General features: G+C 44.6%; 1 protein-coding gene across 1 annotated transcript; it reads left to right on the top strand.

The window, feature by feature from the left end:
* The first annotated feature begins 1277 nt into the window (after positions 1-1277).
* On the top strand, positions 1278-25790 carry LOC125118758 (A-kinase anchor protein 17B-like). The gene is made up of 5 exons (XM_047765573.1): positions 1278-1375; positions 14505-15473; positions 17432-17562; positions 19638-19866; positions 21470-25790. Exons 2-5 carry the CDS (start codon positions 14631-14633, stop codon positions 23099-23101), a joined length of 2835 nt encoding a protein of 944 aa, XP_047621529.1. The 5' UTR covers positions 1278-1375; positions 14505-14630; the 3' UTR covers positions 23102-25790.
* Positions 25791-26278: the final 488 nt, after the last annotated feature.

The raw sequence follows: 26278 nt of genomic DNA, 5'->3' as shown, positions 1-26278 counted from the left end.
GCAGATGGAACATTCAGCTTGGAGACATTGTCTAGGCGGTTGAATATCAATGTCAGGGTTGACGGGAGCTTCAGCCCACAGAAAAATGAAATGCAAATTAGAGCCACTGTAAGTTGCCTTTATATACTAACAAAGGTAGCAGAAATCAGAATGATAAGGATCCTATGTGAACAGGGCTGCAAGGAAAGTAGGCACATTAATCCTGCTGATGGCACAATAAGCTGATTTTATCTTTTAGGAGAACAACTTGACAATATGTAATGAGCCGTATAAACATACTCCTATCCTTTGACATGGGACTATATTTTGAGGAAATAGTTTTTTTTTTTTTTTTTTTTGTCTTTTTGCTATTTCTTGGGCCGCTCCCGTGGCATATGGAGATTCCCAGGCTAGGGGTCCAATCGGAGCTGTAGCCACTGGCCTACACCAGAGCCACAGCAATGCGGGATCCGAGCCGCGGCTGCAACCTACACCACAGCTCACGACAACGCTGGATCCTTAACCCACTGAGCAAGGGCAGGGACCGAACCCGCAACCTCATGGTTCCTAGTCAGATTTGTTAACCACTGCGCCATGACGGGAATTCCGGAAATAGTTTTTTTTAAAGATCTGTACAAAGATTTCTGTTAGTGGTGCCCTTTCTCATACTAGTAGTACAATTTTAGAAAGAGTAGTGCTCTTTCAAAAAAAAACTGGAAGGCATAACACTAACTAAATATATAGTAACTCTGTAGAGTTTCTATAGACTTTCTTTCTGTATAGAATTTCTACAGAAGTTTGCTGTAGGCATGAAAAGTGAGAAATGGGTTGGCCACACTGATATCTGTAATTGTTATTAAATAGGTGCAAAACCCAGGTCATGGGAGTTCCCGTTGTGGCTCAGTGGTTAACGAGCCGGACTAGCATCCGTGAGGATGTGGGTTTGATCCCTGGCCTCGATCAGTGGGTTACGGATCTGGCGTTGCCGTGAGCTGGGGTGTAGGTCACAGACACGGCTCGGATCCTGTGTTGCTGTGGCTGTGGTATAGGCCGGCAGCTGCTCCTAGCCTGGAAACCTCCATATGCCTCTGGTGCGGCCCTAAAAAAAAAGACCAAAAAAAAAAAAAAGACACACACACAAAAAAAACCCAGGTCATGATGGATACTTCACAGGTGCCACTGTGCAAACCTCACAGAGTTCATGCTGAAAATTGTAAATGTAAATGTACAATGCTTTTTTTTTTTAACCCACTTAATTGGCTTTTGACTTTGTGACTCTTTCTCCCTGGCAGTGTTCCGTGGTCAGGATGCTACGACACCGTGGTCCACCCTGAAGAGTTCACAAGAATTGTGGCTTCTCCAGTGTTTCTTCGCTTGATCACATTCTCACCAGAAGGTATTGAGTAATATCCTATTCTGGTGGGACTTGTATTCAAATAAGTTTACCTTGGGATTTTAAGAAGGTTGAGATATAGTACAGCTCTCAGAAACTGCTTAGGAGTGCAAAGCACCGTCCCATGTAAAGGCTGCTTTCCCCCTGTAGGTGGCGACTGTGGGCAGGAATTTTGCTGGTAATTTTCAGGCTGTAAAGATAAAACCAAGACGGAAAACACTGGTGGCTTGATGATAAGCATTTCCCACAAATAATGCTCTGACTGTTCAGTGAATGAGGCCAAAGTGCAGAAGATACTCAGCGACATTCCTTTAAATCCTTGATAGCGGGAAGTTCCCATCGTGGCACAGTGGTTAATGAATCCGACTAGGAACCATGAGGTTGCGTGTTCGATCCCTGGCCTCGCTCGGTGGGTTAAGGATCTGGTGTTGCCGTGAGTTGTGATGTAGGGTGCAGTTGCGGCTCGGATCCCGCGTTGCTATGGCTGTGGCTTAGGCCGGCGGCTACAGCTCGGATGAGACCCCTAGCCTGGAAACCTCTGTATGCCGCGGGAGCAGCCCTAGGAAAAAACAAATCCCTGATAGCTTTTTTTTTTTTAATATGAAGAAAAAAAAGCAATGAGTCTACATAATAGCGTTGTAGTAAAGGAATCCAGTGTTTAAAGCTGTACTCCTCCCTGCACGTGACTAGAGAGGGGTGTTCTGCAACAGAACTGTTCGCAGCGCTAAAAGGGGGGTGAGGCGCAAAAGACTAAACGATGGGTCAGACAGGTCTGCCGACTGCCCTGTGCATATTTAAAAACAGGGCTCCCTCCCTTGCAACCCTAGAGTGACTCTTGTACTCACTAACAGAGAGGGTCATGTAAGTGCATTTGCATAGAAAAGCCGAACACGAACCTTTATTTAGGCAAATTTATTTCTTTTTATTTTTTAATTGACATAGAGCCAATTAACAATATTGTGTTGGTTTCAGGTGTACAGCATAGTGATTCAGTATTTATTTTCTTTTTAGGGCTACACCCATGGCGTATGGGGGTTCCCAGACTAGGGGTCCAGTCGGAGCTGTGGCTGCCGGCCTACGCTAGAGCCGCAGCAACGCCGCATCCGAGCTGTGTCTGCGACGTACACCACAGCTCGCGGCAACGCCGGACCCTTAACCCACTGAGTGAGGCCAGGGATTGAACCTGAAACCTCATGGATGCTAGTCAGATTCGTTTCCACTAAGCCCCGATGGGAAATCCGATTCAGTATTTTTGCAGATTATCTTCCATTATAGGCTGTCACAAAATATTGTGCATAATTCTCTGTGCTCTACGGGAAATCCTTGCTGCTTATCTATTTTATGTATAGTAGTTTGTATATGTTAAGCTCATACCTCTAATTTGTCCCCCCACCCCCCTTTCCCCTTTGGTAACCATAAGTTTGTTTTCTGTGAGTCTGCTTCTGTTTTGTATATAGATTCACTTGTATTATTTGTTAGATTCCACATATAAGTGATATTTGTCTTTCTCTGTCTTATTTCACTAAGCATAATATTCTCTAGGTCCCAACGCAGTACTGCAAATGGCCATGTTTCACTCTTTTTTATGGCTGAGTAATTGGGTTAATTTATTTTTATTAGCCTCAGAAATACTTTGCTTTCACCAACATTATCACATAAAGGAAACATTTGTATGATCTTTTAAAATGGGGAAACAGGGAGTACCTGTCGTGGTGCAGCGGAAACGAATCTGACGAGGAACCATGAGGTTGCGGGTTCAATCCTGGTCTCACACAGTGGGTCAAGGATCTGGCGTTGCCGTGAGCTGTGCTGTAGGTCGCAGATGTGGCTCAGATCTGGCGTGGCTGTGGCTGCAGCGTGGGCCAGCAACTATGGCTCCAATTCGACCCCTAGCCTGGAAAGTTCCATATGCTGCAGGTGCGGCCCTAAAAAGGACCAAAGACATAAATAAATAAATAAACAAAATAAAATGGGGAAACAAAACCAAGAAATTAAGTTGCCCAAAGCGATGAATTAACATGAGTCCAGTTTGCTTCAGCTGCAGCTCTGATTCGACCTCTAGCCTGGGAACCTCCATATGCCGTGGGTGTGGCCCTTAAAAGACAAAAGACAAAAAACAACCAAAATCAAGATTTCCCAAACTAAATTCTACCTCTGAGCAGATTTTCTTTGAGTGCAGGTAGAAGAGATCCTCTCTCAGTAGGACTCCAGTATTTCATGGTCACAAATTTATCATTGCTACATGGCTGCGGGTCTCCAAAAGTCACTTCCTTTCTGTCCTGAAAGCCTCCAGTGCCCCAGTGAGCGCTTTAGGACCATCTTAATTTGAGAATTTAGTCATTTGATGGGTCCTATATTGGATATGTTCCTATTATTGCAACACTGTATGCTGCTCATTTTAATGATGCGATTTAAAAATTCTTCAGGGAGTTCCCGTCGTGGCACAGTGGTTAACGAATCTGACTAGGAACCATGAGGTTGCGGGTTCAATCCCTGGCCTTGCTCAGTGGGTTAAGGATCTAGCGCTGCCGTGAGCTGTGCTGTAGGTCACAAACGAGGCTCGGATCCCGAGTTGCTGTGGCTCCAGCGTAGGCCATGTGGCTACAGCTCTGATTAGACCCCTAACCTGGGAACCTTCATGTGCAGCGGGAGCGGCCCTAGAAAAGGCAAAAAGACAAAAATAAATAAACAAATAAATAAAAATAAAAATAAAAATTTTCAAGATCAGAGCATATGGTCAGCCTCAGTTGAAAATGGTTGTTTGGGTTAATGATGTGTCAAAACACTTCTGTGTTGTCAGTGACCTCTTGACTGAAAAACCAGGGAATATTTCTATTTGGTCAAGACTTACTGGGATTCTGTACTGGTTAGGAAGTTGGAAATGGGCCAGGTTGATTTGAACCGAATACATTTTGGCTGCTCTGCTGACAATAAATATGTTGATGTAACTATCATCTTAAGTGCTTTCAAAATGCCTTTAAGTTTCAAAAGCCCAAAGAAAAAAGAAAGGGAGCAAAGAACTACCTTGGTTTTTTTAAAAAATGTTTTTTATTATATAGTTGATTTACAGTGTTCTGTCAATTTCTTTTTTAAGAAATTTTTATTATAGTTGATTTACAATGTTGTGTTAATTTCTGCCATACAGTAAAGTGACCCGGTCATTCACACATACACATTCTTGTTCTCATGTTATCCTCTATCCTGTAGGAAAGAACTGTTTTGAAAGAGAATACCGAGTTGTACAGATGGTCGTATTTTTTTTCCCCACTGTTTTTAAAAGAAACATGCCTCAATCCAAATGGCCTTGCTTGCACTCTGACAGAAAATATTTATAAGAGTGAGAAAAAAGGGAGAGAAAATGAATGAGGGATACTTTGCTCACAACTCAAGTGCTTTTTTTTTTTTTTTTTTTGGTCTTTTCAGGGGTCGCACCCCTGGCATATGGAGGTTCCCGGGCTAGGGGTCCAATTCTACATAGTCTCAAATACCCTGTGTTCACCCTCAGCTAGGAAATCCTTATAACTTGCATTAACGTTACTAGATTCCTTGTCTCTCTAATCCGTGGAGATCAAGCCTCATGTCTTGTGCACCAATATGGCCTAATATAAAATAAGCACAAAAGACTATTGAATATGTATTCAATACATAAAAGAGGGTAGCTATATAATTATCAAGGAAGGTAAGAGCCCAAGCTGTGGAATTAGCCTACACCACTGCCACAGCCACGCCAGATCCGAGCTGCGTCCTCAACCTACACCACAGCTCACGGCAACACTGGATCCTTAACCCACTGAGTGAGGCCAGGGATTGAATCCATATCTTCATGGATACTAGTTGGGTTCGTTACTGCTGAGCCACGACAGGAACTCCCACGCCTCAAGTGCTTTTAACGTTTTGGAGTCGTATTTCTGATCTAAAGCCCCTGAAGTGTAACAGAGGCGTCTCTCTAGTGTCTTCTGAAACGAGAGAAGGTATTAGAGGAGCTTCAGATGCAGATCCTTGTAGAATTTATTTAATGTCCACCGCAAGTTCAAACAACCATTTTAGGCCTGTGGAAATATCTCAAAACCGTTTCCTTTTCTCTAATCTTTTATTCCACTGCTGCTTAGTCAGCTTTGCTACTAGGTATAGAAGCAAGGACAGTAAGGGGGTGCATGCCTAGAGAAAGCAGCTCTGTTTCTCTGAGAATCTGCTAGAAATGTTCTGGCATTGGCAACACGTTGGGTGAAAAGCTATGTACACAAGATACTGCTGGAATGCACACTGTGTCAACATCCCTGGATAACTCTAATTTTTTTTTTAAGGTTGGAGGAGCTCTCACTTGCCTCTGCAAAAGCGTTAAAGAACAAGTGATCTCCATAGTGCTGCTTTTTTAACCACAGGGGTAGAAGAAAAATGTGTGTATGTGTGGGGCCACTGGGGAGGTCATCGTGGTGGAACATACTAGAACATGGGACGAGTTAAAAATATTGATTAAAATTCAGGTTTTTGATAATTTATGGAAGCCATACCTATGCCTTTCCTTGCCATCAGGACTCTTTTTTTTTTTTTTCGATTTTTTTTTTTTTTTTGGTCTTTTTAGGGCTGCACTTGCAGCATATGGAGGTTCCCAGGCTAGGGGTCAAACTGGAGCTGCAGCTGCTGGCCTACACCACAGCCACAGCAACGCTAGATCTGAGCTGTGCCTGTAACCTACACCACAGCTTATGGCAACGCCAGATTCTTATCCCACTGAGCGAGGCCAGGGATTGAACCCACATGGATCCTAGTCAGGTTTGTTAACCACTGAGCCACGAAGGGTACTCCCCCTCAATTTTTAAAAAAGGATATTTAGAGGGCAAATTATGTTGTTCTAAAGAATCAATTTTAAATCATTCCCTAATAATTGGGTAGATATATTTTTATTAATACATAAAAATACACATAAAATGCATAACCGTATCTACTAAATAATATATCTAATTTAAAATAAATTACTTTTTTATTGAAGTATAGTTGATCATTTTGCATTAGTTTCGGGTATATAGCAAAGTGATTCAGTTATACATATATATGTATGTGTGTATATATATATTCTTTTTCGGATTCTTTTACATTATAGGTTATTATAAGACATTAAATATATTTCCCTGTGCTATACAGTAGATACTTGTTGTTTATTTATTTATTTATTTTTGTCTTTTTGCCATTTTCTTGGGCTGCTCCCACAGCATATGGAGGTTCCCAGGCCAGGGGTCTAATCAGAGCTGTAGCTGCCGGCCTATACCATAGCCTCAGCAATGTGGGATCCAAGCCACATCTGTGACCTACACCACAGCTCAGGGCAACGCCGGATCCTTAACCCACTGAGCAAGGCCAGGGATCAAACCCGCAACCTTATGGTTCCTAGTCGGATTCGTTAACCACTGCGCCACGATGGGAGCTCCGTGTTTATGTTTTATATATAGTAATATGTATATGTTATTCCCAAACTTCTAACTTATCCCTCCTCTACCTTTCCCCTTTGGTAATCATACTTTTTTCCCCTATGTCCATGAGTCAGATTCTATTTTGTAAATAAGTTCATTTGTATCATTTTTTTAGTTTCCACATATAAGTGATATCATATGGTGTTTGTCTTTCTCTTTCTGACTTACTTCACTTAGTGTTATAATCTCTAGGTCCATCCATGTTGCTGCAAATGACATTATTTCATTCTTTTTTATGGCTGAGTAATATTCCATTGTATATATGCACAACTTCCTTATCTATTCATCTGTTGCTAGACATTTAGTTTGCTTCCATGTCTTGGCTATTGTATATAGTGCTACTGTGAACACTGGGCATATATCTTTTTCAGTGAAAGTTTTGTCCAGATATATGCCCAGGAGTGGGATTGCTGGATCATCTCGTAGTGCTATTTTTGGTTTTTTAAGGAACCTCCATACTGTTCTCCATAGTGGTTGCACCAATTTACATTCCTACCAACAGTGTGCAAGCATTCCCTTTTCTCCACACCCTCTCCAACATTTATATGTAGAATTTTTGATGATGGTCATTCTGACTGGTGTGAGGTGATACCTCATTATAGTTTTGATTTGCATTTCTCTAATAATTAGTAAGGTCGAGCAATAGATTACTTTTTGAACATGTTTAAACAGGGTTAAAAACAAGGACTGTATGGGTAGAAAAGCACAAACTTTTTCAAACCTATTTTCAAGAGCAAGGCAGAGCCCTATATAGCTTTAACTAGATTCAAGAGTTGGCATATTTAAGCTTAGAGTCAAGAAAGTATCTTGATTTAGGAGTTCCTGTCATGGCGCAGTGGTTAACGAATCCGACTAGGAGCTATGAGGTTGCGGGTTCAGTCCCTGGCCTCTCTCAGTGGGTTAAGGATCCGGCATTGCCGTGAGCTGTGATGTAGGTTGCAGATGCGGCTCGGATCTGGTATTAATGTGGCTGTGGTGTAGCCCAGCAGCTGCAGCTCTGATTCAACCCCTAGCCTGGGAACTTTCATATGCTGTGGGTGTGACCCTAAAAAGCAAAAAAAAAAAAAAAGAAAAAAAAAGAAAAAAAGAAAAGAAAGTATCCTGATTTAGAAGAAAGCACCTGTTCAAGTTGAATATTGTATGTAACTATGAGTATTTTCCAGAAATGTCAGTCTGCTTTTGCTCTAAAATGAATCAGTGAAGACTTAAACATTCTGCGCTCAGATCCGTGTTTGCCGGGGCAGGGGAAAGATTACAAAGGGGCACGAAGAAGCTGGTGGGGTGATGGGCATTTTCACTCTCTTGATTGCAGTGATGGTTTCATAAGTATGTGAATATATGTCAAAACTCATCAAAATTTATACTTTTGATACATGTGCAGTTTATTATTTTATGAAACATAGTTTATCATATATTGATTATGCTCCAACAAAGTAGTTTTGGAAAATAACTTTTGCGGCTTATGATGTAGCTAGTATTGAAGTAGCCACGTGCTCCTTTATTACCCAAAGTCCTATTCTCATCTCCCAGGCTTCAGGCAGGTCTCACACAAACTTGGGTTGGACATTCACAGTGATGGCAGACAGAGGGGTGTTTTTGGAGTCTTTGACAGGGGAAAAGCGTTGTTGTTGTATTGCTCTGCTTTGGTTCTTTTCTGGGGGACTTTCTATCAGCAGCTATAAACTGCTACCTTTTTTTTTTTTAAATTTTTATTTTTTGGCCGTGCCTGTGGCATGCGGATGTTCCAGTGCCAGGGTTTGAGTCCGCACTACAGTAGTGACCTGAGCCACAGCAGTGACAATGCCACATCCTCTAATCACTAGGCCAACCAGCGAACTCCCGAACTGCTTCCTTCTATTTATTTTTATTCATTTATTTATTTTTTTTACTCCTGCAACTGCGGCATATGGAAGTTCCTGGGCTAGGGGTCCAATCAGAACTGCAGCTGAGATCTGTGCCACAGCCACGGCAACACCAGATCTGAGCCGCATCTGCGAGCTGTGCCGCAGCTGGCGGCACCACCGGATCCTTAACCCACTGAAGGAGGCCAGGAGTTGAACCCACATCCTTACAGAGACTACATTGGGTCCTTAACCCACTGAGCTACAACAGAAACTCCCTGAATGGCTTCATTTTAATGGTTTATTATCATGTGAGTTTCCTCTTTTTAACTAAAAATTTAATAGAAAATACCACGTTTATTGTAAATATTCAAAAATTGAAACAATAAGAATACTCTCAATCCATTTCCTAGACAAAATATTTTTGATAGTTTGATGTACATCCTTCTAGACTTTATACAGAGGTCTGTGTGTATGTGTGTGTGCACGCGCGTGCATGTGCCCACTGTGCATGTGTATTTCTTTTACTTGTATTACTTTATTACTGTCTTCCTGGCAGTAATCCTCTTCCTTCCCCGCCGCTTTTGTGTTAGTGTTGGCTTGAGGCTTAGTTAAGGAAAAAGCATCACACTGAGAAGTCGTCATTACTAGGCACCGGGCACTGACTGGTCAATTTTCAGTTGATCTGGCAGAAGTTGCTGGTGACATTGCAGTAGTATCGAAGCCATGACCTACGTAATAAAGCTTACTTCTTGGTACACATTAGGTCCTCTATATTAAAAAAAATTATTATAGTTAATTTAGAGTTTATAATTTATCGTTATTTATAGTTAGTTTACAAAGTTCTATCAATTTCTGCTGTACAGCAAAGTGACGCAGTCATGTCATATATACGTATGTATACTCATTCTTTTTCTCATATTATCTGCCATCATGTTCCATCACAAATGATTGGATATAGTTCCCCATATTAAAAAAAAATAGATCCTCTATATTTAAAAAAATAGGATTGGAAGATTAGCTTCCTATTGTGGGAGAGGATTTGAAGATGAAATCTTCATCAACATTGCATTTTAAAGCCTGTGACCAACAGGGCCAGAGAGAAGGGGTATCTAATTTGCTGCTGTTGCTGTGGTTGGGAAACACATTGAATCGGAGTTGAGGATTTTAAAGAAGGCCAGTTTTTTTTTTTTCTTCAGCTTTTGAAAACAATTGAAAAAAATAAAATAAAAGGATCTGGCGTTTCCTCACCTGTGGCATAGGTCACAGCTGTGGCTTGGATTTGATCCCTGGCCTGGGAACTTCCATATGCCATGGGTGTGGCCATTAAAAAACCCCACCCACTGGGTTCTCTTGGGAAAGTCAGAAAATAAATGCCTCTGAATCGAGGCATAGAGCCCTGTCACCAGTGGGCTGGCTGAACAAAGATAAACTCTAGAGCACAGGCCGTCTCAGGTGTGCTTATATGCACTTTGCAGTGCTTGTAAATTATTCCCATTGACTGCCAACTTCTGAAAATCCGATTTCTCATAAGGGCCTAGATGCCTGGCCTCTGGATGAATAGGAGGACGTGGCCACGCTAGGCCCTCCCTCACGGAGGCTGCTGTGCCTTCAGATGGGGCATCTGCCTCTGCCCCTGCTCAGTGGTCTCTGCTCACTGAGACCACCTTGTTGTCCACTGTGGTCACCTGAGTTGTGACCTCTGGTATAGAATTTACTGCTTGGTTTTGCTTTGGTGTGAGATGAAAGTGATAGCCTTTTTTTTTTTTTTTTTTTGTCAAAAATATAGCACCTAGGACTTCCTGGTGCCTCAGTTAAGGATCCAGCATTGTTGCTTCTGTGGCTTGGGCTGCTGCTGTGGCGCAGGTTCAATCCCTGGTCCAGGAACTTCCACATGCTGCAGGCACGGCCAAAAAAAAAAAAAAAAGCACATTAAACACTGTAAAATACCATTTGACTCATTTCCCTCCAATTTTGATGAGATCCTTTGTTACACCTCAGGAAAGTGGAGATCTGGCTAAAAACAAACTGTTTCTTTGTGTAGAAGTCATTTTTGGTAAGGATATGAGGATATATCTAATCTCAAGGGGTTGATGATTTTTAGTCATCTTCATGAATTTACTTTTAAGTGGAAGGGAAAATGGTAGTTTTAAATAAAATCCATTTACTTTCAAATGAGTGGTTAAAAATTCATCTGTTAACAGTGTAAGTCAGCAAGAAGTTTTATGAAAACCACTTTGCAAAAAAAAAAAAAAAACAGAACTCAGAGTTCCTGTCATGGCTCAGTAGTTAATGAATCCGACTAGGAGGTTGTGGGTTCGATCCCTGGCCTTGCTCAGTGGGTTAAGGATCCGGTGTTGCCGTGAGCTGTGGTGTAGGTCGCAGACGTGGCTCAGATCTGGCATTGCTGTGGCTCTGGCGTAGGCCAGCAGCTACAGCTCTGATTCGACCCCTAGCCTGGGAACCTCCATAGGCCACAGGAGCAGCCCTAGAAAAGGCAAAAAGACAAAAACAAACAAACAAACAAAAACCCAAAAAACAAAAACAGAACTCAATTTCTAAACTTCATTCCTATGTAATACATAGTTTTGACAAAATTGTATCTAAAATGACACTGCAATAAGCAGCTTTGAGCATGTTCTTTTCTTATTTTTAATTATGTCCTTAGGATGATTTTCTAGATGAGGTTACTGGATCAAAGGGGATGAGCATTTTTATGGTTCTTGGATTGTTATTCTAAAAAAGATGTAATCAATTTTCACTATCCCTAGCAAGATATGAAGGTGCCTAGTTTTTCTTTCTTCCCAAAACTCTCCCAGGAATGAGTTTTTATAATTTTTATTTATTTGTATAAGAACTAGTAAATGGATTGTATATCTTGAGACTAAAATTTAGACATTTGTATCTGTTAGCTCTTGTTGTATAATAAACCATCCCCAAACTCAGTGGCTTAAACAAAAACCATTTATTTTTTTAATTAAAAAAATGATTGCAGAACAGTGGATTTATTTACCATGTTGTGTTAATTTCTGCTGTACAGAAAAGCGATCCAGTTATACATATACATATTATTTTCTGTATTCTTTTCCATTATGGTTTATTATAAGATATTGAGTGTGGTTCCCTGTGTGACATAGTAGGACCTTATTGTTTATCCATCCTATACATAGTAGTTTGCCTCTGCTAGTCCCCAAATCCCAATTACAAAACACATTTGTTATTTCTCACAAGTCTATATTCTGCTGATCTGTGCTGGCTGCAGCTGATCTTGACGGGGTTTGCTTATGTGGCAGCTGTCAGTTGGTGGGTTGGCCGAGGGCTGGCTGGTGGCTCATCTGTCACTGGTGGGCTCTTCTTCATGTGACCTTTCATCCTCAAGCAGGCTAGCCCAGGATTGCCCTCATGGCAAGGCAGGGTTCCGAGAGAGAGGGCCACTTGACACCTTGTCTTAGAACTGGCATTTGGTCACTTCTGCCACATTCTATTAGGGGAAAAAAAGCTCAGTCACATTCAAGGGCTGGGGAAAAATAGACTCAACCACTCAAAGTCACGTTACAAAGGGTGTGGGTACAGGGATGGTGGAAAATCAGGATCATTTGTGCAACTACAAAAACATTTTGCAACTGCAGAAATGTTTGTTATACTACAACATCCACTCTTGTCCTTCAAACTTGCCCTCTTTCAAAGCACTCTACCCAGTCCAGTGATGTACCCACTAATGGAAAAAAAATAGAGTTCCCTAATGGCTCAGTGGATTAAGGATCTGGCCTTGTCACTGCTGTGGCCTGGGTCACTGCTGTGGCTTGGGTTCAATCCCTGACCTAGGAACTTCTGCATGCCGCAGGCATGGCCAAAATAAATAAATAAATAAATAAAAAAGTAGAGCCTTTCTCAGAATCTCCTTGTGGGTGGTGTGGGTTATAAGCCAATTAAGAAAATCAGTTTGTCTGTTAGTCATCCATTTTATCCAACATTCTTGGTTCTAGATAATTTTTGAGGATTTCAAAATACCCAATCCATGATAAAAGAATTTCAAAATTGACCTCCATCAAGAATATTGAAAAGAATGTAGCCAGACTTTGAAATCAACCCAAGCGAAGCATTCTAAAATGTTTAAAACAAAGGCAGTATCACTGGACTAAATGGAGAGAGCATGACACATCAGTTACTTTGAAGCGATTAACTATTTTATGTGTGTTTTTTTCTGGAACATTTTTTAAAGCCTTACTTTAGGTGGTATAAATAAATACCTATGGACTACAGAAATGTTTGGGGGTTCAGTATATCCTAATTGAATTCCAAATTAATTGAAAGGAGTTAAGTGTTGACTCTTATTTCTGTTGCAAATTACAGCAAACGAACTGGATTTTGTCTTCATTTTGCTCTTTACATAATGTTTTTGGAGAAAGAGCACATGTTTATTCTAACACCATCCCAGTTCAGTGTTGGCTGTCATGAGGATTTCTAGAACGTAATATCTTAGATACTGCTTTTGGCAGCCATTTCAGAACCAGTTTATACAAACTTAGTCACCTGAAGGGAGTTGACTTGGGTTGTCCTTCAGGGTCAGTTACGAAAGAAATATGTACCTATAAAGTTAACCAAGACTTAGTAGTAAGTAAGTAAGACTAAGTAGTAAGACTTAGTGTTAGAATGTCCATCATTTGGCCATATACGTTTGGGTCTAAATCGCCTCCACGTTGGCATTAATGAGAAACTCAGGTGATACAGATTCTGAATATATCCACTTTTTGGCAAAAAATAAAAACCCCTTCATGACTAAGTGCTGTCTTGTTGTGAGCCACACGGCAAGTCCATGAGTAAGTGCTATGGGAAGTCAGAAAATAGGAGCAGAGGGAGTTCCCATCGTGGTGCAGTGGTTGACAAATCCGACTAGGAACCATGAGGTTGCGGGTTCGATCCCTGCCCTTGCTCAGTGGGTTAAGGATCCGGCGTTGCCGTGAGCTGAGGTGTAGGTCGCAGACGCGGCTCGGATCCCACGTTGCTGTAGCTGTGGTGTAGGCCAGTGGCTACAGCTCCGATTCAACCCCTAGCCTGGGAACCTCCATATGCTGCAGGAGTGGCCCTAGAAAAGGCAAAAAGACATAAAAATAAAAATAAATAAATAAAAATAAAAAGAAAAGAAAATAGGAGCAGAAATTCCTATTCCCAGTATTAGTGATCTTACTCACCTTGGGACAGCTTAAGAGCACTTGTTCATGTGAAATGCTACCAAGCACTCAGGTTTGGAGGGTTTTCCAGTCCCAAAATAGAGGGCAGGTTCACTTTGTCACTCATTAGGAGAGGCTGTCTCCTCTTCCCTTGACCTTAGAGTTCGGTTTAGTGAAGGTCGGTGGACCGGAGGAATGAGAGTAGATAGGCCACATCAGGCTTGGGAACCAACCTGGAAAAAGGATGCTCGATCGGGTGCCTGGGTTGGAACTGTCGGCTGGCTGTGCGTTCATGAACGTGCCACATGTCTTTCTCGCTGGCCCTGTTTCTGTGCCCCCACCCCAGCAGGTTTCTTTGAGACTTTACATTTGAGCTCAATGGTGCAAAAGATTGGAGATTTGGAATCTGGGAGTCCCAGTGTACGGGCCAGTCATTTCATTTGCCTGAATCCATCTGAATCTCCCCATCTATAAAACAGGCATGAAAAGACCTCCCGGGTTGCTTCATGAATCAAATGAGATAAAGCCGTATAAGAAAGAGTCATAGCTTGTGTCGATGGAGAGCTTCCTGTGGGCCAGGCACGATACTGAGGGTTTCGGCTGTACTCACTCATTTCCTCCTTCCTGAAATCCTATTGTTTCTGTCTTACAGTTGAGAAAACTGAGAGGCACAGTCTGTGGAAACTGCACCCTCTAAAAACCCTCAACAAATGTAAGCTATTGTCTTAATTCTCCTGATAGTGTATGTTCCTCTGACCGTCGGACCTGGGTCCGGCCAATGCTAGCCCCGGGCAAGATTCCAGGCTGTGTTTTGCTCCACTTCTGGCAAAATCTTCCCTTTCGCCCTCGAAGGTTTCCTGCGGATACCATGACGGTCACGGTGGTGTATGATAACTCCGAGGCCACCGAGCTCTGTGCGGCTCAGCACCTCTACCTCAAGCCCATAGCAAAGCTGATGATCAGCGTCCTGCTCCCGGAGAGCACGGAACCCACGAGGCCCTTCTCCAACTGGGAGGTCCTTGACCAGCTGAAGAGCCTGATTTGCCCCGACCAGTTCACCACCGTCCGGCTCTCCAAGAGCACCAAGGACTTCATCCGCTTTGAGGGGGAGGCCGAAACACGAAGTTTGGTTCAGATCCTGAAGGCCAAGTTACACGGGAAGCTCATCAAGCTAAACGGGCTGAAAACAGACCTGAGAGTCGTGGCCACAGATGCCCAGGGAGAGTGGGAACACTTCCCCAAGGAAAGGGGGGCCCTGTCGGCTGATGGGCCCGAGGAGCAGGACCAGGATAAGAGCCCAGATTCCATATACTTTGAAGGCCTACCCTGCAAGTGGTTTGCACCTAAAGGTTCCAGCGGGGAGAAGCCATGCGAGGAGATCCTTCGGGTGGTCTTTGAAAGTTTTGGGAAGATCAAGAATGTGGACATTCCGATGCTCGACCCCTACCGAGAAGTCATGACCGGTGGGAGCTTTGGGGGGCTCAGCTTCGGCTTGCAGACGTTCGAGGCCTTTATACAGTACCAGGAGTCCACGGACTTCGTAAAGGCCATGGAGTCCCTGCGAGGGATGAAGCTGATGCTTAAAGGGGATGATGGGAAGGCTCTGGCGTGTAACATCAAGGTAAGGAGCAGCCAGAGGTATTAAAAAAGAGGCTCCCCGTTCAGGTGGCCCTGCGTAAAGGCTAGAAGGCAGCATCCGGAACACATTTCCTTAGACCCCGCTAGCCTCTGATCCATAGCCGTGGTAAAGATTTGTGTTTTCACTAACAAGGGGCTGTTTCGGGGGGAAAACGCTATCCTCCCGATTTGAACATTCTGCTCTCAGCCTTGCTGCCAGCTGTAGTTTGCAAGCGACACTTGTTAGAGTCTGGGGGCTCTGTGCCAGCTGCTCGAGGGCATGAAAGGATTCTTCGTGGTCCTTATGGAAGCATCTCATGTGCTTATTCCATCTGACAAGTTGCTGGGAGAGAGGGCAGCCCGCGGCCTGAAACCACGAGGAGAGCGGTTTACTCCCATTTTACTGTCAGGGTCTCAATTTGCTTTTGTGATGCCTGTCAGGCAAGTTGCTCAAACAGAATCCCAGCAAACCTGGATCCTTTTCTCTCAAAGCCAGCCCGTCTGTCTAGGCATGTCGCGTCATCCCTGTCCGAGGACCTGGTCACCTCCTCGGAGCCTTAATTCAGCAGAAGAAAAAAGTGCAGCCAAACTCTCTTTTTCTCCACATCAGTCTTTAGCATGAGTTTAGACTTTCCGCTTCCACAGCTTCCTGTGTATGAGTGAGTGAGTGAGTGAGCATGGGTGCTTTAGGAGTGAAGCTCCTTAGGTTAGAATGTATATTTGAAAATTAGGAGGGATGTGGTCACAAGACATACGATACAGCACGTACGCTGCTGACCACCCGCATGCCACACCCAGCTTACACAAGAACGCATCACCAGTCCTATGAGAACGTGCTCCCCTCTTGTGCCGTCCTCAGTCTCAGGCCCCCTCCCTCCCCTCAGAGGTAACTGTGATTTCGGTGTTTATCATTCATGCATATTTCTTTTTTTGTCTTTTTAGGGCCACACCCACAGCCTATGGAGGTTCCCAGGCTAGGGGGGTTGAGTTGGAGCTGTAGCTGCCAGCCTACAGCATATCCACAGCAAGGCCTGATCCGAGCCGAGTCTGTGACCTGTGCCACAGCTCACAGCTGTGTCGGATCCTTAACCCACCGAGCGAGGCCAGGGATCAAACCTGTGTCCTCATGGATACAGGTCGGGTTCGTAACCGCTGAGTCATGATGGGAACTCCAGGCATATTTAACTACCTACTTCTGCCTCCTTTTCTTTCTTTCTTTTTTTTCTTTTTTTTTTTTTTTTTTTTTTTTTGCTTTTTAGGGCCGCGCCCACAGCATGTGGAAGTTCCCAGGCTAGGGGTTGAATTGGAGCTGTAGCTGCCACCCTACAGCACAGCCACAGCAAGGCCTGATCCGAGCCACATCTGCTACCTGCACCACAGCTCACAGCAATGCCGGATCCTTAACCCACTGAGCAAGGCCAGGGATCAAACCTGCAACCTCATGGATACTAGGCGGATTCGTTTCTGCTGCGTCACGACGGGAACTCCTGCCTCCTTTTACTTTTTAAGCAAATTTACTTGTAGTGCCTCCATCTGACTTTCACTTTATTTAAAGATTTTCAAAGTTGTTTAATAATCACTGTAGTCAGATCTTCTATCTCATTTGGTCAGTCTTCTTACATCTTTGCTCCCCCACCTGTTTTGGGGTTGTTTTTGTCTCCCAGGATTAAAAAATATATATGTTAAGTCAGTTAATGAGCATAACAGACCAGAGGTAATATACTCATTTCCTTTAAAACCCGTGCCCCTAATGGCACTGTGATGCCACCTATGGCTGTCAAGTGAGCTCTTCAAGGGTTCTGCCAAAGAAAATTCTGGAGCCCCACAAGGACAGTCTGGCAGGTGACTGAGAAGCAATGGAATAGTCTAGGTCCTGGGATGCAGAGAAGGCATTTTTCATTCCTTTAGTTTGGCATCAACTCCATACAAATGAGGACACACTTTTCTGTTGTTTGGGGGCAGGTTATGTTCGATACAACCAAACACTTCAGCGAAGGCGCTATAAGAAGGCGGAATCAAGAAAGGCTGAAATTACAGGAGCTAGAGGAAGAAAGGAAAAAAGAAAAGAAGAGAGAAGAGGAAGAGGCTGAAAGGTGAGGAGACGGACGTCAACGCCGAGGGTCTTTTTTCTTTTTTCCTTTGCATTTATAGATTTATCCCTTCAGGGGACTGGCTACGCTTGATAGCCCGGCGGCGGGGAGCAGGAATGGGTGCAGCTTGGACAACTGCGTGGAAGCCTGCGGTCTTTCTGCTGTGCCGTTTGTTACATAACCCAAATCGGAAAACGGTTCAAAACAAGAGACCTGAAAAGTAGGCTTGTCGGGAGGAACAAGTAATGAGAAATAGTGGGACCAGCCAGATTAAGATGTCTGGGAGGAAATGGTGATTTAAAAAAAAAAGACCAGGAACCTTTTTTTTTTTTTTTTTGTCTTTTCTGGGGCCACACCCATGGCATATGCAGGTTCCCAGGCTAGGGGTCGAATCAGAGCTGTAGCCTCTGGCCTGCGCCACAGCCACAGCCACAGCCACGGGGGATCCGAGCCTCGTCTGCAACCCGCACCACAGCTCCCGGAAACGCCGGATCCTTGACCCACCGAGCGAGGTGGCGGAGGGGGTCAAACCCTCATCCTTGTGGTTATTGGTTGGGTTCTTAACCCGCTGCTGAGCCACAACAGGAACTCCCAAGACCAGGAACTTTTAGAGTGAACATGCTAGCCTACCACCTTAAAAGTGTCACCAATTTACCTAAAGTGTACCAAATTTTACCTCACCTCTCAGTTGAAATTTGGGGGAAGAAGTCTTTTTAGGTCTGGAGAAGATTTTCTTCCTAAAAATGGTCAGTAACCCAACTAACCCACAGGCCAGAAGGCATGGATTTGTTGAGACTATTTTTTCTTGTTGGCCCAAGTGCTCTCTGTGAATTGCAGGAGCCTCCATATTTCTTTCTCTGAGCGGCTCATTGCCGGGTGTAGGAGCTCGTGTCTGGACAGGCTACTGGCCTGCCAGAGCTTTGCCAGGAGGGGACACACAGGCCAGAACTACAGGGCTGCCGAAAGCAGTTGGACCTCCCGGCTCCTCCCCTTTGCATGTTGCTTCTTCCATCGTTTATGCAAATGCTAGGCGTTCAAAGGAGGAGTTAAAGGATCCCCTTCCAGTGCCTCGCACTTTTTTTGGCTGGCCGGAGTGCCAGGAGTTACTTGAGGTCATGTCTGTGACACTTGGCCAGAAGCTGAGCACAGTCAAGCTAATGATCCCCCCCATTTTCCAGATCAAGCGTGCCGTTTAGATCATCCTCCAATTTTTGGCCAAGTCCTCCCTCGGCTACTCGTCCTTTTGCGCCGCCCCCCCCCCCCCCGCCCCCTTTTCCATGGTTCCATGAGGGCCTAACCCAAACAGCTCACTTTGTCAGAAATCGGCTGAAAAATAAGCCCATTTTCTTCGAAACCGGGATGTTCTCGTGACAGTGCACTAAGCAGTCTGTACGAAACCCCCCTTCTCCCCTTAAGGTTTTCTGAGTGCCCTGGCTTACCTTTATTTGCCTCCGCGAAAGCAACTCATGGAAAGTTTTGATTTCAAGAGCAGTGAAAGCAGGATCCACGGCTGCCTGCTTGCGGTCTGAGAAGGTGGGGGCTGGAGGCCCCTCCTTTGAATTTAGTAGCCTTTGTTAAAATTTTTGTCTTTTGTCTTTTTTAGGGCCGCACCCATGGTGTATGGAGGTTCCCAGGCTAGGAGTCAGATCGGAGCTGAAGCTGCTGGCCTACACCACAGCCACAGCAACACGGGATCCAAGCCGCGTCTGTGACCTACACCATGGCTCACGGCAACGCCGGATCCTCAACCCACTGAGCGAGGCCAAGGATAGAACCCACATCCCCATGGATGCTAGTCGGGTTCCTTAACCTCTGAGCCACGACAGGAACTCCCTTTTCTTTTGTTCTTTTTTTTCTTTTTGGATACTCTCTCGACATAAGGTCTCCATGTTTCTAACTGCTCAACTTAATCATGCGTCTTTCCCCTGGACCGAAGTGTCCCTGTGTCTCCTATCATCAGTTGTCTAATGTCCGGCCCTGGGGTTTCGCAGTGAGGGATTTCTGGAGGCCGGGGGGCGGGGGGAGCAAATGCCTGGTACACACCTGCTGAATGGCCCACTCTCCTGATCATTGTCCAGAAAAAGAAGAGAGGAGGAGAGGAAAGCCCAGGAAAAGAGGAAAAAGGCCAGGGTCAGGAGGCGCGCCCTGAAGGAGAGACACCGGCAAAGGAAACAGAAGGACCCCACCAGAGGCGAGGCACCTCTGGAGGCCGCCCCGGCGGAGCACTGGGAGGAGAGGAAGGACCTGCTGGCTTGGAGGCGGGTGGAGGCCCTCCGGCTGCTGCGGGCGCTCCTGAGGAAGATTGCAGCGATGCTCTGTCCGGGTTCTCCGGTTTGGGTAGGTACTGACCTTCCCGAGCCCCACGCTTTCCTTTTAAACAGCGGCCTATTTCACATCCCCTGCATAGAAGACTCCCCGCATTCACGGGGGTTCGTTTTCAGCAGGCGGATCTCTAAGACCCCCGGGGGCGCCTTTCCCCCGGCCGTCTGGCACACATGCTCTGTGCTCCTAAACCTCAGCACGCTTTCACCCAGGGCGAGGCAGCTTGTGTATCTACTCGCCTCAATTCCCAATGGATGTGACAGCAAATGCCAGGGGGAAGAAGTGGATGGAGTGGGCGTTTGGTTGGTGGTCCTCCCTGAACTCGCCTCGGCCATTCATCAGCCACAGGCTTGGATGAGAAGGGAGATCCTTGAACAGAGACCTTTATGGAGCAAGCTCACGTTGGTCGAACCTTAAACTATTTGCTAAGGAATGTCTTACATCACAGGCCAATTGTTTAGTTTGGAGCGTTTCCATTTTGGAAGGTTTTTCCCCTCCCACTCAGGGTCGTCCTAAAGAGCCAGACTCGGCAGATGTGCCAGAGGGAAGGCCAGAAAGGCCTCCCAAAGTGTTCATTTGAAAATCCACATTCAGGAGTTCCCGTCGTGGCGCAGCGGAAATGAATCCAACTAGCTACTGTGCGGTTGCGGGGGTCCATCCCTGGCCTTGCTCAGTGGGTTAAGGATCTGGTGTTGCCGGGAGACGTGGTGTAGGTTGCAGACGCAGCTTGGATCTGGTATGGCTGTGACCATGGTATAGGCTGGCGGCTCCAGCTCTGATTAGACCCCTGGCCTGGGAACCTCCATATGCTGCGGGTGCGGCCCTAAAAGAACAAAAAGACCAAAAAAAAAAAAAAAAAGACAACCTACTTATGGGTGAAAATGTTGCAACTAACAAGGGCTTAATCTCCAAAAAAAAAAAAAAAAAAATTCCACATTCAGCATTCTTAAGGATGAAGAGTGAATGGCATTCGTTTTATAGAGTTCATTTTTTTTTTTCTTTTTAGGGCCGCACCTGCAGCATGTGGAAGTTCCCAGGCTAGGGGTCGAGTCAGAGCTGCAGCTGCCGGCCTACACCACAGCCACAGCCACTCCGGATCCGAGCCTCATCCGCAACCTACACCACAGTTCATGGCAATGCCAGATCTTTAACTCACTGAGTGGGGCCAGGGATCCAACCAACGTCTTCCTGGATACTAGCTGGGTCCTTAATCTGCTGAGCCACAATGGGAACTCCTGTAGAGCATTTCTTATTCCTCTTCATGTCCCCAGCCCCTAGCACAGTACCGGGAACAGTTAGGTAGACTCATCCTTTGGGAACAAAGGCAAAAGGGTCCTGTGCTTTGAAGGGAGGTAAACCGTGGTGCCTTCTGACATAAGGATGGCCCCAGACCTAGTAAAAACAGCTCATTTTAGACATGAATTTTTTGTTCCTCCTGTTGCTTCAGTGCAGTGTTTTTCCTAATTTGGACCTAGTCTAGGCATAATTAGAGACCTCTTCAGAACCATGTGAGAGAAGCCCCATTTTTCTTGGAAATGTTTAATCTGTTTAGTTTTTCATGTGAAATGATGAACCTTTTTCTTTGAAGGAGCCCATGTGGTTTCATCCACAGGTGGTAGATGTTGCAGGCTCCGGAGCTGATCGTGCTGCAGGGACCACATCGGGAGGTGCGACGAAAGAAGAGTTAAACACACAGTATCTTCAAAACCAGGAGGAGGTGCCAGGATACCAGGTTTCCAAGTCCGACACCAAACGAAGACAAAAAATGAAGAAAAGAGGAAGGGCTCACCAGCGTAAATCTTCCCCCCATCATGGGGGGAAAAAGTTAAGATATTCAGTTAGAAAAGAGAGACCTGGAAAGTTATTATCCAATGACCACAACCACAGTTTGGTCCCCGACCCGAAGGCCTCACCAATTGCAATGATTCAGGGTCCGTCTCTTGAGAAAGAAGACCCCCATGGTTCTGATAAGTCCTGTTCTCCCGGATTATCCGAGAGAGACCGTGGCAGGAAACAGAAGATCTATGAAACCGACGAATTTATTGATTATCTTCTAAACTATTATCAAACTCCAAAATATGCCCGTATCTGCCTAGAGCCCTGTCACACAACAAGCACGTGTCAGTGGCAGAGGGCTGTCCGTGTTAAAGGAAATGGCTTTCAAATCAGTCTGAGAAAACGGAAGTGTCCCTCAACCAGTGTGAGCCAAAGGCAAAGCCTGGGCAGCAGCGAACAGGTGCAAGAAGATGATCCCTGGCCAAAGACGTGGCTTCCGGATCCTGGGCAGAGACCCCAAGAGAGAGGGCACGTGGATTACGCTGCGGAACGGACTCAGGACTTTCAGTATCTCTGCAAGGACACGGCCAGGGAAGCTGGTGATCAGCTGTCCCCACCAGACGGAAGGAGCCATCTGTTGGAAAAGACGCACGCTCACCAGGTCAGAGAGTCCAGATCCCCAAGTCCGAGCCAGGTTTCTTCGCCTAGCGGGTCGGCAGACTTGGATTTGGAGCTGACAGATTTCTTAGAGGAAATCAGCAGTGATTCTGAATGCTTCAGCGAAATCCTTAGCGAAAACCAAGAGGAGAAGGAGAAGTCTGTGGCCACGGAGGATAGCTCCCCGGAGCAGGGGTCGCTTGACGCAGATGAAGGCACCCCTTGTGATCCAGAAACGAGGTCAAGTCCGCAGCCCTTGTACGCACAGTGGAAAGATGATGGGGAGAAAAGACACTCTCCGTACAAGCTCAGGAAACCGGGCAAGAGGTCTCAGTATGAACCGAGATGTTCATGGCTTGAGGATGAAAACGAGTCCATGACCGATGAGAAGGGCAACAGCAGAAGGAGGGAAGTACCAGCCCCCAGGTACTTGTTTGATAAAGGCTACTGCCACGAATCCCGTCCCGGCGCGCAATTCGACAACATGGCCAGAAAGAGGAGGCGGTTGACTGACGGTACCTTTGACTATAGGCCCTTTCGTGTGCCAATGACATCATCCAAAAGGGCTAATGCTTCCTACCTGATGGATTTTCCCAAAAGAAGAGAGACTCTGCGGCAGTCAGAATATACCCAGGAAGCAAGAAGGTTTGAGAGACACGACAATTCCAAAGAGGTCACGCTGAATTCTGTCAATTATTATGTTCGACAGAACAGTCAGGAGCACATGGACTATGGAAGCTGCTTTGGAAACAACTACACTAGTTCTTTCTACTTTCCAATGTTTTGAGGGTCTCTTAGGCCACGATACCCTTATTCACGGTGAAAAGATTTGCAAGAAGAAAATGTAAAACCAAACGTAGCCATGTAGATAGCAGCCACAGAGCAAGAGAGCAACTCTTAGGAGCTTTGCGCAAGGTCAAATGCAAAACCCTGTTGGTCTTGCCAAAGGATAGATCAAAGCGACTGCAGGTGTGTTGGCAGGCTTTGGAAACGCACAACATCCCGATCCTGAAGCTTGGTAAAACAATGTGCTTACAAAACCTCTTTATTCAAGAACAGGCATTTCTATAGTTCGAGGGCAACTCTAATTGGGTGCCGGCAAAGGAGCAACTTAACATGGAGAGGAGTTAAGATAGCCTTCTGTGGCTCTGTAGCTATCATAACGTTATCATTTAGTATCATTTATCTTCCAAGGGGATGGCAATGAAACAATAAGAGTCTTTTCGCTTGTTCTTTGATTTGGTCAGAGCGCCATGTTCAGCAACCAACTTTTCCTGACTTTGGTCTGTCTAAAAATTCTTATAGATAAAAGAAGAGAGACGACAGCTAGAACATTAAACGGACTTCTTCATGACATTAGAGGGTTTCATGAGCACCCACCCAAAGGACATTAATCTTGTGAATATGTTCATAGGACTCAAAGGGTTGTCCTTTTAGAAACAAAGCCTTAGAAGGAGAATCTGAAAGGGGCTCCGATTGCCCTGTGAGGCTGAAATAGGTAGTGAACCATCTGCAGAGTTGTTTTTTGGGGAGAACCCCCCTGTCATTCCATCCTAGAAAAGCAACAGGATTGAGGTGATACAGCATGGGATTTGCAAAAGGAAATATCGAACCATGCTGGGGCACCCATAATGGCACTCGCTTGGGAAGAGAGGGCGTGACAGTATTCCATTTCAGGTTATGTAATCCTTTCACTCAGGGTTGGGTGACATCAGTTTGTAAAAAGCCACTGAATATCCCCAAACTGACTTTTATAAAACAGTAACAAGTGCCTCATCAATCCTCAATGCCATGGAGTTAGGAAGAGTCAAGGGCAAAGCCCATACTTTTCTAGCTGGGGAAAAATTGTATGTGTGCAGGATTTGTAAACTCTTAACATAAGCAATTTATCTTTTTACCTACCGGTTTTGGACCTCTTGAATATGTTTTTAAATTGAGATATTTTATAGATTCGTAGAGACTCACGTCTTAATGCAGCGCACGTTCCGTGGAAAGCTCGGCTGATTTCATTCTGCCTTATGTTGGATTTCGGACTTCAGGGGGCAGTAGATGGCTTTTCTCTTCCAACCAAGCGTTAGCTGACGTGGCAATTGATGACATCAGTAAGATCAGACCGCCTGCAGCAGGGAAAGGTGATTTTAATCCACCGAAGTAGTGGAAGGCAGCATTTTCACATGACATGAGTCATTTCAAACAGTCTTGATGGTCTGGAAAAGTACCAGCTGATAAAGCCAAGGCAAGCGCAGAATGACGAGGCGACCTGGTATCTGAAGCGGCTATAAAATCTTCAAATTAATCTCAAGTAAGAGTTGTTTCGTTGATCTCTTCTAATCACACCGGCTAGAGGTCCGCCAGCACAGGCAAAAGTTCGGAAATGAATGTTACATAGCAGATAAAGTTTATTATTCACATGATGATAACCAATGACTGATCTTCATTCGGTTCTACTTGCAAGCCAGTGACTCTGCCATCCAAACCAGGATGGGCTTCTGTCAAATCTGAAAAAATCGCTCCTAGGATGAGTGCCTTTTCTCCTCTGAGGACTAGTAATGACTCTTAATGTTCAGCGTACTGTTGTCCGGAGTAGCCTTTTAAACTACCAACAGCTTGTATTTTTGTCAGATAACTTTTGGTAACCAGGTATTATTCTCCTCCAATGAGACCCCACCTCCTTATTTTTTCGTGTTTTTGTGCCCTTGAAACAAAGAACGTAATGGGTTTGTAATGGAAAGCAGCTATGCTTGCTTTGGGGGAAAAAAAAAAATCTCAATCTCTTCTGTCACTTCATTTTTCTTTGCAGAGATGTTAGGCATGAAAACGGTTTGCTGCTCAGTAACCAGACCTTAAAAAAAGAAATTGCAGAATACAGCATGTATAATTAAAAGTTATTTTGTATAATAGAACTGGTGCTAAGTCACTTCCATATAATATTTTTGTCTTGTTTGGTTTGCTAAACACCATCCTGTGACCTAGAAGAAAGCGAAAATACTGGTTTTATGTTTACTTTCCGTACAACCTTGGATGTTTATGTCTTGTGGTAAATGCATTCTAGATTTGAGTAAACCTCTTTTTTTTTTTTTGGTGTGTGTAAGCCTTGAACGAAGAAGAGAACAACTTATGCCGAACTTTTCGAATAAACGGCTTGGTAAGGGACGAGATAGAATGGAAGATGCTGTAATCCCTTTCTGATAACATTGTTATTCTTCGTTGTGCTGTTATTTAAGTGGTGCAGAAGTATTTTCTCCCATCGTTTTTTGATGTCCAACTAAGTAAGGGCCTGAACTTTAAACTGCGTCTTTTTCAATAGATGTTTTCATGTTTCCCCTTGTATGTGCTGCAATAGTGCTCTAAGAAAGCTAAAAAAATCTGTCAATGTGTTTTTGTTCAATTTGCTTGAATTTCTCAGGTAGAAAGCCATATCACCTGGTCATTTTGAAAATAAGAACCAAATAAATGTATTTGTATTTGTTGCAAGACCATGCGAAATGTTAACTTTTAAATAAATGCTGATAATTCCACTTTGGTGGGGGGGGGGGCGTTTCTACCCGCAGTATATGCTGCTTTGCTCTAACGTTGCTGATCCTTTTTCTCGTTTGCATTGTTAGGGAAATAATACATATTTGATTTTCAAATATATTAAAAATAAAATTGTCATAGTGAAGAGTCTTTGTTCATTTACCTCATGTATTGGCTAGGATGTGGCACATCTACAATGACGTTTTTTCTATGATGGTATCCGTGTCTAGTTTCAATTTCTTTTTTTTTTTGTCTTTTTAGGGCCGCAACTGCAGCATATGGAAGTTTCCAGGCTAGAGGTCCAATCAGAGCTACAGCTGCCAGCCTACACCACAGCCACAGCCATGTCAGATCCGAGCCGCATCTGCAACCTACACCACAGCTCATGGCAACACTGGATCCTTAACCCACAGAGCAAGGCCAGGGATCGAACCTGCATCCTCATGGA

This window comes from Phacochoerus africanus, chromosome X, assembly GCF_016906955.1.
Source record: "Phacochoerus africanus isolate WHEZ1 chromosome X, ROS_Pafr_v1, whole genome shotgun sequence".
Taxonomy (NCBI): Eukaryota; Metazoa; Chordata; class Mammalia; order Artiodactyla; family Suidae; genus Phacochoerus; species Phacochoerus africanus.
The sequence above is the reverse complement of the archived record's forward strand: the minus strand, read 5'-3'. Positions and strand labels throughout refer to the sequence as shown.